Raw genomic sequence first — 15,198 nt, forward strand, 5'->3', positions numbered from 1 at the left:
TTACCGTCATTGATGATGATCATCATCTTCACCACTTTCAACCCACTCTATCCTCACTTCTCAAGATCAAAAGTTTTGAGTACACACATACTTCCTCTACAAACTCCGGGTTAGCCATCATGCAATTCGGTACGTATAGCCCTCAGACCTTCACAGTACTCTCCCTCGACGACAACAAGCACATACTAACCAAATCAAAGCCATCATCCTTACAACATCCCTCAGCATCCTCCTCACCCACGCCATTCCGATGCCGAACCCAGACACTAAGGCCGCCTCCCTCCTCGCTCGTGCGAACGTAGCCGACACAGGCCCAGACACTTCATCAATTTACCGCACCGGCTCCACCGGCTCCACCACAGATATTCAGGATCCAGATCATATCACGCCCGGCAGTAGTCTGCAGCAAGCCCAAGCAGGGTCAACGCCCGAGGAAAAGGAGAAGACCACGTATAAGAATGGGAAACCCTTCGTAGGTGGGTTAGATCGAGTTTGTGCTGATGTACGAGGGAACGCATTGCTGACATTGTCTGTTTCTAGCCGCAACTAATAGAGGTGGTGGTGATTATGAGATCTGCGCCAAGCGAGACGTGGAAGGCGCTGGATGGGTGAGGAGAGCTTTGGCGACTGTGGTGGGGGAATCGGTGTACGAGAAGAGAACGTGCTGAGGGCGAGGGATGAGTTTGGCGATGTTGTCGTATCTAGACTTTGTCTTCTATGTATATTGTTGAATAGAAATAGACTTTTGAGCCGTCACATCATTTGGTCCAAGGGAGCGCAGAACGTCTTGCTTCCACATTTCAATTTTGTCAACGAGGTATTCAAGGTCACGATTTGTGTGCAATGCACGGAATTGCAGCCGAGTTCCACCATGAACCACTTTGTCAGGAGGCAAAATTTCTGGCAGTCCTAGAGTATACCTTGACTGAGCTTAGGCAAGCATGGCAAATTAAGCATCTTTCGTTGGAGCATTCCTATCAAACACCATCCCGTTTTCTTTCATTCTCTGAGCTTGGAACCAATTTCGTTGGTTTACCGAGGGCTCTTGTGTGTTCAAAGCTTTAGAACGCCGTCACAATTACTTCTGGTCTTGCCCTGGAGTGGTGATAGAGATCGGCTTGGTGCTGTCGAGAGCCCATTGGACTGGCTTTCCAGCTTTTCTGTGGCTGTACAACAGGCTCGTCTTCGTTGTATCGTATACCCTACGGACCGGAGGTCAAGTTAGACGCTCATACATGCAAGGAACTGAGGAACATACCATGGCTATTCCAAGGACTAAGGGACGGAGTCCAGCAGCTTTCCGCTACCTGACCAACGGTGGGTCTGGAGATCAATAGGTGGTGGGCCATATCGAGACTTAAGCGGAGCAGGCGCTGCTTAATCAAAATATCGCAGGGTTTCTTTGTAGCTCCGGTTGAGTTTGGGGTTGTTCCTCAACAATTCGAGCCTAATCGCGAGGATCATTTCAGAAAGGTGTCATTCAGTGTTTCTTCGCTTAAACCCCAACAGTATTGTGTGAAATCATCCGGAAAAGCGTTGTCTGAGGTATCGAGATTTTCCCACGTAGTGAAAGTCTGAGTCAAATCGTCAGCAGCTGAAGGAGGAGCCTTTTAACGTCCTGCTGCCAGGTCAGAGATTGAGAGATCAAGAGGAAGTGGGAGAAGCTGGCACTTGTGGGAAGTCGCGACTTTGAGAGCAAACAAGTGTTCGGGTGGATTCTGTTGTCATTGAGAGCGTAGTTTGATGTCACTATGTTAAGTGAGCGAACGAATGTGCGCTCGGCATTATGGTATGTTAAGGTATCTTGGAAGAGAAAGAACATCTCTTGTTAGGCTATTTTAGCGGTGGGATGGAGCACGAGTCTGGTGGTGATTTAAAATATTGAGGCAAGTCCACGCTAGTGCCAATTGGTCAGCAACGGTTCGTTGCAGGGCAGCGTAAGCAAATGAACGAGATCGAGACCCAAGTCATGAAGTCTTTATGACTGTAAGAGTGTTCTATACTTGCCTCCTCAGATCGTAATTTGTTAGATTGATGATGTACTGCTCTCTACCCTAATGGATCCCACACCCTCCCAATTGTCCCCGTGGCACAAGATGCATGCATTTCAAGATTTGACTTTTCATACCACCTCCCGTGCCCATGAGCCTGTATCAAGACCGTCGCATAACATATTCACAGTGACACATAGCCGCCCTTTCTTCCCCGATTCTTCGCCTTAGATGCTGTTGTTTCCCGATCAACCAGCCATCTCCTCATCCTCCTCTCCTCCCTCGAAGTCATCATCGTCCTCGTCCTCATCCTCGTCTCCGAGATCGTCCTTGTTTTTCTCGGCTGCCTGGCGCCAATCGATCTGTTTTCCTCGCGTACGAGAAGGGCGGATGTTGCTCGTGTCGATCTCTTCCATGTTGTCGTCATCTTCCTCTTCTACTGTAAGATCGGATTGATCATTTAGCGACTGCTGCAATGCAACAAACTCGGTCATGAGGAAGTAGCTGGAGGGGGAATTGAGGGCTCGCCATGAATTGATTTTTTGCTACGCGACGACAGAGAAGGTGCATAAAGTGCGTTGAGCAATAATCATGCGAGGAAGAACTCACGCTGTTCGGGTGCCTATGTCGCGCCAGTACCAGGGTCAGCAACGAATTTTGAAAAGTGGGAAGTGGGGCATGGGGCGAGATGCGATGGACTTCAAGAAGGGATAATCGATGATAGATGATAGGATAGGGGAGGTAAGCATACATCATCTTCAGCGCCGGTCTCCTCGTCTGAGGTGCTATCTTCCTCCTCGCCCATGCTCACGTCCTGTGGGTCTGCTTTGCCCTTGCCCTTAGGAGGGTTTGTGGCGGGGTCGACGCCGCCTTGAGTCGGGTTGGTACTTCGGTCGCCCATGATCGAATCAATTAGAATGGACTAGGGTTACGTGCACGTATTGAGGAAGTTGGATTGGTAAACACAGAGCAATGAGGAGCAGCGTGTTTCTGGAACGAGTGGTGTAAAGTGGAACTCACACCGCGCAGGAACGCGTGCTGCCAAGAAATTAAAAGCCCTAGATCTAGCCCCTTTTCTATCGACAAGCTAGTCCTACTCATAATGCAAGGAGTGACGTAGACGCACTAGCGACGACGACGATGAGGTTGGGATCCATCGTGTCGGCTATTTGATATGTAAGGTGATCTGCCTTCATCTCTGGATTGACGCCCATGGAGTCTTTGACCGACACTGCCATACGTGACCGGCGAAGTGCTGTTTCCATATCCGCGCCCAGCGTGCCTGCTTCTTGCTTGGCCATCCGTCCTTGGCCCCAACCTGCTATCCGCGTTCCTCAATTGCCTTCCACTTGACGAGCCATAGTTGTTTCCTGAAGATGTTCCGTACAAGCTGGTCCTATCCATTTCTCTAACCAGGTCATCTTCCCATTGATTCCCAGCTGTTTCTGCGGGCACATAGTATCTCGTCAAGACGATTGTGGGCCCGCCTTCCCCTACGCGAAATCTTTCGTGCGTATCAGTTGCATTAGCCCAAGTGTCGAATGGCGTAGGATAGAAGTGTCGGTTTGAAGTATGTTGCGGGCGACGAAGATTGCCGTATGGCTCGGATTGATTGTCGTCCCTACGCCCAAAACGTGCCGGTGGCTGATGTCTGGACCTGGAATAATCCCGGTCTTGAGAGTGCTCGCGATGATCACGGGATGATGCATGATTCTGATGGCGACGTCGATGACTATGAACCGTCAGCATCGCTTGTAACCGTTGGCTGTTTCGTTGGAACTTTAGAGACTTACGGCATCGTCAAATTAAGAGAACACCAGAGAAGCTGGTCTAGGGCGTTGAAAGGGTCGAACAAGTGAACTCGTCCAAAAGTGTGTGAATGTAAGTGGTTAGAAGAAGCAGAATAGAAGGATGGACAACTGGACTTTATAAACCTCCAAATCGAAGGTATTGTAAGGCAACCTGGTAACCACTACTGATGAGTAGCTCATGAGGGGCAATGAGGATGCCTTCGCCGCAAACATGGCTCAAAGGCATGATAATTTTGTTGCTAGGTCTTGTTAGTCTTTCCCCTTGCTCTGACCATTCACGGGCTTTCTGAGCACAGCAAGCAGGCACAATGTAGGAAATCCAAGGTATAGCAAACCTTCGCCAGTCAATTTCATGCTATCAATACGGTTTGCCTCTGACAAACTTCACCCGAATATTTGCGTATTTAGATTATCTTTTCGGATAAAGCCAGAGGCTTCTCATGACCAGGCTAAGCAGTATTGCAAAGTGTGATTTTCATCGGCGTTGGTGTTCAAAGGTAGTTTGTCTTTTGAATGACAAAGACAATCTGGTGAGGCACTTAGGCTTGTCAAATTGTGTACTAGCAAAGGAATCACTGGCCGCTAGCGACGAAGTGTCCAGCTGGAATCTGGCCGAAAAGTGAGATTCGGCTTCATTGTTCAAAGCTTTAATACCAAAGACGGATCCAGCTCTCATCGTATGTTGAGTTTTCAATCTGGAGCTCTGGCGTGGAGATTTTGTGATACGGGCAACACGCTAGATGACGGTAATATCTCCGTGAGACAGAGGCGAAAAGAGTCATAATGAAGGCTTTTCAAGGCTTGCATCGCTACCTCTCGTGATTTGAGCTTCATTCTCGTTCCTAGGCCATCTTTCATGAGCAGCATGAGAAATGTGAAGGGACGCAAAATTTTCAGTGTATGCCTGATATGTCTTCTTCCCAATCTGATTCTGTATCGGCGATACTCTTGGTTTGTCCGTATGGTTGTGTGGGAATAGATATCTGATGTATCCACTTGATCGGGCGCTCCACTGAAATTACCATCCGCCTCGTATTCTTTGTAGGCATACAAGATCATGGCAGTGCAATTATTGCCCACATCTCACTGCAAATGCATGTCCTTGAGATGAGTCAAGCTGTCTTGTAGTCAACTTAGTAGATGAACAGGTTTGCTCGGATGAAGGCCAGATCTACATTTGCCTAGGTAATGAGATATTTCCACGGTAACTCGCAGCGTGCATCCGCTTGACAGCTTGCTTGCAGCAATAATGCTTGGATCTAGACAGGACAAGCCGAGTACCAATGAGACATTAGGCGTGGTGAACGGGATATCCTGAAAATGAACCCTGAGAACATTATACGTGGATCGTGATGCCTTCTGGTTCATACGTCGGAACAGAATTCTCTTCAATATTGTAGGTTCAGACAGGCAAGAAGCAGGCGCAAATGCCGTGATCAGCGCATTTGCCTGGTCCGAACAATACCAAGTTTTCGATTGATCTCTACTTCGTGAGAGTCATGTGCGAGGAGAACAAAATGGAGTTCAAGTGATTTGAATTCCGTCTTCCCAGGTGAATATTCGCCACAATCGAGACTGCCTTCGTGTCACGCTAGCACATTTTTGTCAACACCCTATGCTGCCTAAGTAAATTATTCATCAGTCAAGGGCGTCGTCGCTTGACCCAAAGCCTGGAAGCATCATCAATCATACGGTATTGCTTTCTACTTGAGAACAGCACTTAATGACAAGTCCGCACCCATCTATTCAGTATTCTCCTCATCACACTACCGTCTGAAAAAGACTCTTCGAATACATTCTCGATGCAATGTCAGCCTCAACAGCCTACTTCTCAGACCCGTGCCTGAGCTTGCTCGTGAACGATCACTCAGTGCCAAGGACAAAACGACAAACCACAACAAAGCTTCGTAAAGTGCTGATGAGCACACGCAGCAAGAATAATGGAGCAGAATGGTATATGGTCTTACATACGGGAAAGTGAATCTTTCACACACACGACTCAGCAAAAGAACGGGATTCTGGTGCCTCCTCATATACTAGCATCTCAACTACATTGTTGACAGGCCTCAATGAACACCAGGAATCTCATCTGAAGCATGGCTTCGACCCTCGATCGCAAAAACAGATCTCTCAAGTCGTCCTACTACAATCTCATCTCACAAAAGACTCTCCTGATAATCAACACACAGCACCCTACCACCCTCTCCACTTTCCCACTTTCCCGTTTACCACGGATACAACTGTGTGGCTACCAAACGTCAACCATCCCGAGCCTACTCATAGACAATGGTTGATCACCAACTGTCTTCAAGCCTTTTTGATGTCCCTCCAGAACGAGCAGCAATTATGGGGACAAGTTTTTGGGATGGCAGAGGGACGTCACACCAACAATATTCTGTGTTCTCTTCGAAAGAATGAAGAAGTCCCCATCACAGTAAGCTGAGTCGTCATCTCTCCAGAAAACATATCATGACCCTCTCACGATGTCCTCAGTCATGCTTTGAGGGATCCCTACTAGAAGCGCTTCGGATAGTCACTCAAGCTCACCTCCATCATGGGCAGTCACATCGCGTCCACAGATACGCAGAATATTGCAGCCCCACCTTTTCAGTCTTCCAATATTTTTTGGGTTCATAGAAGCCTCGACAACCCTATCCTCAGAATACAGAAGCCGCGACTCTCGATCTGAATCTGACATTCAGGGCGGAGCAAACCGAGCTACGAGCTAACAGAGCATCGTCCTGACCTGGTTGTAACAACATGAAAAAGAAATTGAATCATGAGTCAAATTGAAAGAGCCCGAAAAAGCAAGGCTTACCAAAAGAATACAGATTCTCGGCGATGACCAAAATTCAACAACGATGCTGAGGGACTACCTCTCACCCCGAAAAAGGTTGAACGACAGTCATAGGCATATCATCGCTCGCCCTTGCATGGGTGCTCACCAACTCCCTACAACAGCCTATGAAGTATTCATTGCCAGCTGCGTCAGTTTCGCCATAGCATCAGTATGAGTGCGACTAATCTACAGAAGCAGGCCACAATTCAGATAGGTCCTCGATACCAAGCCCTCAAGTCCCAACAGCCATACTGCAATAGCTCAATGCCGACCAAGGACAGGCACCATACGATCATCCACAAGTTCCGTTCTCAGACCCTACATGAAGATCAGCGGGCTGCCTGCCGCGTGACAAGCTGACTACATGGCTCGTCTTCTGTTGGAGCGAAGATCTGGAAATCGAGTGAGAAGAATAGGCAAGATTTCTTTTCACGAAGCAAGAAACAGGGGGAGAACTTTTCGTATATTGATATGGTCCTCTTCCCGTTGGAGAGTGGAGTAACAGATCTTACTCGACAATCCATAAGATACCTCGTCGCCACCTTTCCGCCAATTTTTCTCAATCATGTCAAACCCTGACCCGCACCGCACCTTTCAAATCCAGTCACACCCCTCTAAAGAAGGTTATGCACCTCAAACCTCGCCTCCTCACCGCTCACCTCACAGTCCTAGTCACCGCCCTGTCCAGATCCTTCACGTACCTTACCACGGCACCCCTCCTCCACTAACCCAGCAGACGACGAGATAAATCCACGCCAATCTCTCCTCATCCCTCAACGGGTCAAAGACCTTATGCACCCAATACCCGGCTCTCAAGCTGACTCTTTGTCTCTAGGACACCTCTTCACAATCGTGACGACTAGCGAAGGTAGCCATACTCTTTTGGCGGATAGGAATAAAGTTTCCGACCTTGAAGATACCGGGCAGGTTCCCTTCTCGTTCCTCGCTTCTGCTCTCATACAACTACAACTCACTGACCATCGCTGTGAGTACCCCCAATGGTAATAGGGCTCCTCGGCCCCTGCAGTCTCAAGACTTTCTACCCCCGCCCCATGCCTCTCGCTCGTCCTAGACGCGTCGTCCCTGGCTCGCTTGAAGCTCGATGCACCTTCTCGCCGCTTTCATCACCATGCCCCCACCTTTCTCCATACACGCAAAACGGACAAAATGACTATCATTCACTGGGAAACGCTGCACGCGGAACCCAATTCAGATTGCGAGGATACGCTTTTCATGCTGGCATTCATGAGCTACAATCCGTGCATGCACCAAGCCACGCAGACATTCGCACGGCTGGACGGGGATATTGTAGACGGCGTTCTAGTGAAAACCAAGAGCAAGGAAAGACCGAACAGGTTTGAGGTTTTAGGGGCAATTACCAGCGAATGCTTTGCTGGCAGTGGAGACGTGCCTGAGAGAAATATGAAACTTAGAGGAAAGGGAAGTCCCTCGAGGGAAGGCGCAAACAATGATAGTCGAAGCATAAGATCCAGATGAACATTTGGTAGCTATGCAGATCATACCCCTTCGCTCTAGCATTCTCCTCACTTCTGCTTTTCAGCTCTAAGAAGTCGAGAGCATCCATGCCATTGAAGTATTGCCAAAATCTCTCAGGCTGCAATATCGCGTGCTCACAGCCGACATGACCGCTGGCAGGTAGGTGTGAAGCTTGTGCATCGAATTCTGACCTTTGTCCCATCTCGGTTGAGGATTGAAAGCATATCCAGGTGACATCGTCCTAAACACACGTTGCCTTTTCTCCACATGTAGAATTAAGGGCTGGAAGCTAATAACGAAGTCAGCGTCGTAGGCTAAGATACAAAGCTGCTAGGTCAACGACAGATTCAGGTTGTGGTCCAAGAATTTCTTGTGCAAATCAAGAAGCTAGATTGGGTCACGGTATTGGGATCATTTCTTGCGGGCAGTGAAGATGGCTTTAATCTCGATGTGTTTTTCAGACGTTTCCTGCCGCAGTTCCCTTATCCAGAAAAAGCTATCTCGTAGCTCAAGTACACGAGACTTTCAAAATCAAGCCTGGTACATTTCCAACGAGTAGCTTACTTACCTTTGCCTCTAGACCATCGGAATCGATTCAATCCCTTGCCATACCCGCCAAGAATTGTAGAAAAGGTCCCGCATGTCTGAATCAGGAATCCATTCTTCTCGTTCTTTTACGGTCTTTTCTTAAAACTTACACGACGCGTGTAATCTATACCTGTGATCTTGCCTTTGTTTTTCGAAGAAGCCCACCCTGAAAAAGCGCCTGGTACGGCTTTAGTGGCCGATGGATCTTGCTGAAAACCCTTCTTCGACTCCTTGGAATGGCTTTTCGACTGAGTACCCCCCGTACCTAAAAGCTTACCCCAGTCATCTGTCACTTTCAAAGTCATAAAATCATCACGTGGAGAGCTTCCGGCAGCTTCATTGGTCAGCGAGCCTTCTTTTTCTGATTTCTTGTCCTTCCCTTCAGAGCTAGTCTTCGATAAAGTGGATAACCCGTTCAACCGTTTTGTAGGCTCTTGCTTGAATGTATGAGTACGCCTGGGAAGCGGCATCCTTGGAGTCACTAGCCCGTCAACGAAGGAGTCTATCTTCCCTAAATGCTTTGTCTTCTCCTCAGACCCGGTCTTTATTCTATCGGAACCCTCATATGCATTACCTTTCATCTCCGATTTGAAATTCGATACAGGTAAAGCTGTTTGAGATACTAACTTATGGAGAAATTCGCATTGTTCCCGTGCATAGGCTCCGAATTTCTCCTTTAAAGCCCCCAGTAGCCGCTCATTTTGGAATGCAGGCCAGTCTTCAATACATGTGAATACCGTTTCACACAGAGATCGTAAACGCGTGGTCAACATTATGATATCAAAATCATCGAGTTGTGCGTTCAGGTATGCATAGCCGAGGAGCTCTCTACGTGATCGAAATGTTGTTGGGTCCACAGTTCTGGCTTCTTCAGGAAGTGCCTTCAAGTATGCCTTATCCAAGAGGTCCCGCGTTATGGTAATCTTCTGGTCGATCATTCGGATGTCTGCAAATCTCATGTACGATGCACGGCGTATTCGGTCTATAGTGGGGATGCTACAAATGACCTTTTGTTTCTTGAATGTCTCGCCTGAGAGCTTAGCTCGTTGAGATTCTGGAATCGCTGAATTGACGATGACACTGTCTCGGTCCAAGAAGAATTTGAAAAAGACGTCTGTAAGCCAATCGCGCACTATCTGGAGAATATGCTGTCGCCAGTCGTGATCTCCAAAGGGCAACCCTGAATTCAGAAACCAGGCACCGGCGACCATCTTCTCGCCCGAATCTGCTAGCAAATGAGCGTAGACCCAATCAGTACGCCTCCCATCAGGGCAATCGTATAGACCAGCTGCTACTATCTCATACAAAATTTGCTTAGCATCTACAAGGTATTCTTTAATTCGGTCAACAATGCCTTCGTACAGTTGGCCTTTGAGCATCGTCGTAGCAGCTTGGAGTGTAGTGACTCGTACCTCAAAGTCGGCAAAAAGAGTAGACACATCCCACCCGTCGTAGACACAGCATACCCCCTGGGACCTACAAGGAAAGATAGACCAGGCTTAGAGGAAAGAAGAAAGGGTGTCCTGCTGCGGCGTTTCGGATGCGACACGCTGGGGAAACGCCATCTCTCCCACTCTTCCCGTTGCAAGAAGAGTTCTTGATCAACTCGTTGCCTCCATTGCCGTCTATTACTTTCAGCAATATCAGCCTTCGCCCTACAAAGCTTTATCCAGCTGACGGAGCTTCTATGCGTGCCTAAAGATTCGGTAATTGAGATTCCGGGGGAAGGACTTCTTCCATCTGGCGCGGCTTCAGCATCATCCAAGCTTTTTGTTGAATTTGATGATGAATCAACCGAAGTTTTCTCAACCGTGTCACCCCTCTCGCTTTCTTTTGACTGAGATCTGGGCACGTTTCCACTGGCCTCCTTCGAGCGACTGGGGAGACTACTGGTCGTGCTTTCTTTCTCTAATTTCTCAACAGGGTCAGTGACTTTTGAGACCTCACTCCCAGAGTCTCCTGTGAGCTCTGAGTCTTCTGCCGAAGAGGCTTCTTGTTCTTCGCCTTGATCAGGTCCTTCTTGTTGTACGTTATTCCCTACCCTCGGGGTGGGTTTAGATGGAGCCTTGTATCGTTCCATAGAACTAGAGGGCGGTACAGTCCCACGCATTTCGAGGACGCTTGGAAGGACTGCGGCCTGAATGTCCGTCTCTTCTGTCTCGTCCATGATCCCACGATCGCCGAGCTCATTGACATACGACTGAATTGTCCCTCTGTGTTTATGTAAGAGCGAGCTCCGAAAGCCTTTCTTGACAAGCTCTCTCCGGAATTCTCTCCATACCCCCTTATCGTCGTCTGTATACGCTGTCATCTGTGACCCTTCCTCTTTCGCATTGCTCATGAGATGTGCCGTGATTGTATTGACTGCGCTCTTCAATTCTTTCAAATCACCTCCAGCAGCCTCCATCTGCCTCTCAACCCTTCCGGAAGAGCCCACAGAGACCATGTTGAGGTACAGCGACAGAGCACTGGTGTAGAAAATCATCTTCCCTCGTATGTCCTTGATCGTCATCTCTTCATTACCAAAGCGAAACCTCTGCCAGACGTTTGGTATGCCTCTTGCGCCACCATTGAGGCTACTGTACTTCTCCAATATCTTATCGAGAGCTGTCAAGGTCTTTCGGCACCCTGACCCAATTGCCTCCACCTCTTTCCGGTACGGATCCTCAGGCTTGTTCAGCAAGCTCTTTGGGTTCTTGACTTCCCCCTCGAGACGTCGTAAGGTACTGTGAAGGCTGAGAGCCGCACAGCTAAGCTCATCGTGCTCGCTGTCAGCGTGTCGTGTGCTTTGGACTGTACGCCAAGCAAGCTTCACGAGCATGCCAACATCGCTGATGGAGACGCCGAACGACATGATGTATACTCCTCATAGCGAGGGGCGTAGCCACGTATGGTCAGGAGCAAAGAGATAGGCCACCTTGGTGAGGTCGCTACAAATGCATCGATCATAGAGACGCCTTGGGGGCGCAGTCCCTTAGGGTCATGCATGGCCTGCACAAGGCTGGTACTACCGGAGTCTTCAGTTGAGAGGAGCCGCATGTCGTACCATTGACAAGGCAGGCTTCCTTCCTGGCTTGTGCTACCCCTCAATGCATCAAAACAGCAGAAGGTAAGAACAACTGCACCTCCATTGGAGACTGGGTAATTGAGGCATGATCCGGTCTTGGCCTCCCTGTCGCTACTCTAGAAGCTATAGAAACTAGGGTTTTAAAACCCTGAAGCTACCCCCTTTTAGGACTCTAATATAACGGATAAGGCAAGACTTTTACCAAGATACGAGCATCACAGATAAGACACATAAAAGCTGCCTCAACGCAATTTCACTTTGAATTCATAAATTCCCACCTCGTCAGCTCAAGTCCCCCCTCCACTTCCATCCCATGCTCCACCTGCCCTCCTTCGTTTCATCCTTCCTCACGTCCTCTAAAGCCCGCCAATCACCACCTTCAAATGCAAGCTGACCTAGTACTATTCGAAGCACTCCACGATCCTCTGAATTAGAAGCGACAAAACATCCTCACGCCCCTGCTCCGACAAAGGGGTGTTACGCTACACAGCGTCCTCTACCACATTCATCAAAAATCGACGGTGATCGTCACTTCTTGACATGCCCTTACTATAAGTAGAATCAGGTTGCTTGTCAGCACGAGCAGCAGCCTGGTTGTAGTCGACGCAACGAGTGGATCGACTAGGCTGGCGGGGGGCGAAGCGATGAAGGGACAGTGGACGACAGCGGACTCCGTCGACGAAAATAGCGGATGCGCTAAGATTGGTCTGGATATCGCGTTCCGTCATGTTGTGGAGGGCACTGCAGCTGACTAAGGGCAAGCCGAAGCACTGCGATATTGCCTTGGAGACTAAGATTACGAAATTTGAATCCGCAGAGACAGAATTATTTTCATATTAACCAGCCAATTCTATAATTCAGAACGATGCTGCTCATACAAACCCCAGTCCCGTATAGAGCCTCGATTCCCGGGCGTATTCGCATGGTCCATTCCCTCACCTTGAGTGGTAGCTATGTTTGGACCAGTAGGACGATCACTCGAACGTCTTGGTACCGCAGGTTTCGCCTCTGCACTTTGTTCGGGGTTGTCTAGATGCTCAGAGTGATGCTGACCTACGGCCTGACTAGTGTTGATGTCAGGACTTCCATTCGTGTGGTTGTTCTCCGGTGAGCTGGAATCAGTGCTTTCTGTATGGCCCGAGATTTGCGATCGCTGCTGATGTGGGTCCTGAGTCAAACGATCGTGGGAATCCTGGATTGTATGAGTGTTCGTTGGTGGCGTTGGAGGAAGATCCTCCACATGCGCCGTTGTTTGCTCGTGATGATCCAACGCTTGTGCGGAGCTGTCTGACGTCTCGACTTCATGATGATGGGTCAAGGCTCTCTTTACATGCTTCGCCTCCTTCATGAATTCCTCCCGAATCTTGTATATGGGAAGCGACTGTTTTTGAGCCGGATGATTGATTGGATCTTTCCACCAGTCTCGAAAGTCTACCCACGTCTTTCGTATTGCGTCCCAGAAAGCAGCAAATGTGAAGCGGATGTAGTTGAAAGGCTTAGCCAATTGCGTGAAAAACGCCTTCGTATTTTCCACCGCGCTGTTGTGCTTATTTCGCTCCTCCTTTTTGGGCATGGAGCGAAGAGTATCCTTTCCAAAGATGCATTTGATTAGGCGTAGTGTCGTTTTGAACCCAAGAGCAATCGACTCCATCCAAGCATGATTGTACTTCTGCACTATGGCTGCAAGTATCACGAAAAGTGCGGACACCCAAAAGCCCCACTATGGAACGTTAGTAAAAAAGCGTGCTAGGCTCGATATCGCTGTTCTTACCTGACCGATCGCATCAAAGGTTTCACCGTATGGATAGCCCCATGCCATGATCTCATTCACTACGACGCTACTGATAAAGACCAAGGGACAAATAGTAGCAATGAGAATGGAGAATATGTAGAAGCCTGCCGCTACTCCTTTTCCTAGATGATATGACAACTTTTCTTTGAACAGAGTGCGCTGTGATTTCGGCTTCAGGCCAGCAATGTGACGAAACATCCAGGCTCGGACCTGGGTTTGATGTAATTTGATCTCAATAAGTCCGAGCACACCTTGTCCACCGATAAAGACTAGAACGAGAATGTTGATTGTGTAGAGCCACCATAAGGATTCCGACTGCTGCAATGAATTGACTTTGTCTGAAATATTATATACTTGAATACTTGTGTCATGCCTAAATGGAGCTGTGAGGTTGGTGATCGAACCACAGGTATCACGGCAGTGACACCTAAACAGCGTCAGCACTTATTTGGGTCTGAATCCGACGGGAATATTTTCTCACTTGTTGTAAAAATCTTTTGACCAATCATTTGTGGTATTGACTAGACTTGTGGAATTACAGCCATGTGGGCCGATGTTGCATGTGGCAACCTGGCCGTAGACAAAGAATGGAAAGACGCCTCTCCAATTCACTATAGCCACAGGCAATAAGCCAGCAAAAATTAAAGCGCCCCACCAAACCACGATTGACCTGGCCTCGTTTTCCTTCACTACAGTGGAGAAATTCAGAATAGGAGTCAACATGACAGCGGCAGTTGCGAGAATAGGCAACATTGGCACCATGTCAACATCACCATAGTATCTTGGGCCCTTTTTCACCCAAGTGGTTGCTGTTTCATCAAAATCGGGCAACTGGTAATGATAGCGGCTATAGTCATTGCAGTAAGTTAGGGGGTCTTAGGGGTTGCAGAGACAAATGACTTACACAAGCAGGGAAAATGCGTGCACTACAGTGGTTGCAGCGTAAGTCATTGCGGTTCCAAGCGCGGCGGTCGACAGATAAAGATGCCTTCGGAGAACCAAAGCAAATATGAGAAGTAGGTAAAAAGACAGTCGACCGAGAAAGCCATACTGTCCACTAATAGGATAGGAGCACAGGACTTCGAAGGAGAAGGTTTCTGGTTTGAAGTAGTCGGAGACGGCCTGATGAATAATGCTGAAATCTGTTTTCGATCGATCGAATTGGAGCGTTGAAAGCGTGTTGGTCCAATTCGACCAGTTCAGATTTCCGGACAGAGTCGATGTGAAGTTGTTGACGCTCAGGAGCTTTTCAATATCCACCGCATTAGTGAGATTACTCGGAAAATCCGTCATATTGTTGGTTGTATTCGCCATGACCACCGTCAGCAAGTGAAGGCCTTAAAACCCCAAATCCTCAGGCCGCCGACGCAGTCGGTTTCAGTCCTTCAACAGACGTCTGTATCATATCTTGTCATCTGGTCAATGTCCAAACGGACATAAGTTCATTACTAACAAATGTCGCGCAGTGCTTGGAATGAAGTGAAGACAGAAAGTTGAAAAAGGATTAAAAGGACGCAACAAGAGGAGTCACCGCGTGTTCTGCCTGGGGTCTGCAGATTGCGATTGTAAGGCGTCCCACTAATTCATGCACCAAGGGAGGCTAAGCAGATTCT

The 15,198-nt window shown here is 48.4% G+C and overlaps 4 protein-coding genes across 4 annotated transcripts; 1 reads left to right on the top strand and 3 right to left on the bottom strand.

The window, feature by feature from the left end:
* Nucleotides 1–119: 119 nt before the first annotated feature.
* On the top strand, nucleotides 120–612 carry KY384_000144 (uncharacterized protein; the record flags this gene model as incomplete). Its single annotated transcript, XM_044808681.1, has 3 exons — nucleotides 120–129; nucleotides 201–490; nucleotides 541–612. 3 exons carry the CDS (start codon nucleotides 120–122, stop codon nucleotides 610–612), a joined length of 372 nt encoding a protein of 123 aa, XP_044665434.1.
* A 1,627-nt stretch (nucleotides 613–2,239) lies between these two features.
* KY384_000145 (uncharacterized protein) lies at nucleotides 2,240–2,892 on the bottom strand (the record flags this gene model as incomplete). Its single annotated transcript, XM_044808682.1, has 2 exons — nucleotides 2,240–2,536; nucleotides 2,743–2,892. 2 exons carry the CDS (start codon nucleotides 2,890–2,892, stop codon nucleotides 2,240–2,242), a joined length of 447 nt encoding a protein of 148 aa, XP_044665435.1.
* A 5,920-nt stretch (nucleotides 2,893–8,812) lies between these two features.
* Nucleotides 8,813–11,580, bottom strand: KY384_000146 (uncharacterized protein; the record flags this gene model as incomplete). The annotated part of the gene is made up of 2 exons (XM_044808683.1): nucleotides 8,813–10,202; nucleotides 10,301–11,580. The coding sequence occupies 2 exons, from the start codon at nucleotides 11,578–11,580 to the stop codon at nucleotides 8,813–8,815; spliced, it is 2,670 nt and encodes an 889-aa protein (XP_044665436.1).
* A 1,063-nt stretch (nucleotides 11,581–12,643) lies between these two features.
* KY384_000147 (uncharacterized protein) lies at nucleotides 12,644–14,878 on the bottom strand (the record flags this gene model as incomplete). Its single annotated transcript, XM_044808684.1, has 4 exons — nucleotides 12,644–13,513; nucleotides 13,565–14,012; nucleotides 14,067–14,432; nucleotides 14,490–14,878. 4 exons carry the CDS (start codon nucleotides 14,876–14,878, stop codon nucleotides 12,644–12,646), a joined length of 2,073 nt encoding a protein of 690 aa, XP_044665437.1.
* Between the last annotated feature and the right edge of the window lie 320 nt (nucleotides 14,879–15,198).

The sequence above is a fragment of the Bacidia gigantensis genome (genome assembly GCF_019456465.1).
Source record: "Bacidia gigantensis strain McMullin 20006 chromosome Unknown contig_49, whole genome shotgun sequence".
Classification (NCBI taxonomy): domain Eukaryota; kingdom Fungi; phylum Ascomycota; class Lecanoromycetes; order Lecanorales; family Ramalinaceae; genus Bacidia; species Bacidia gigantensis.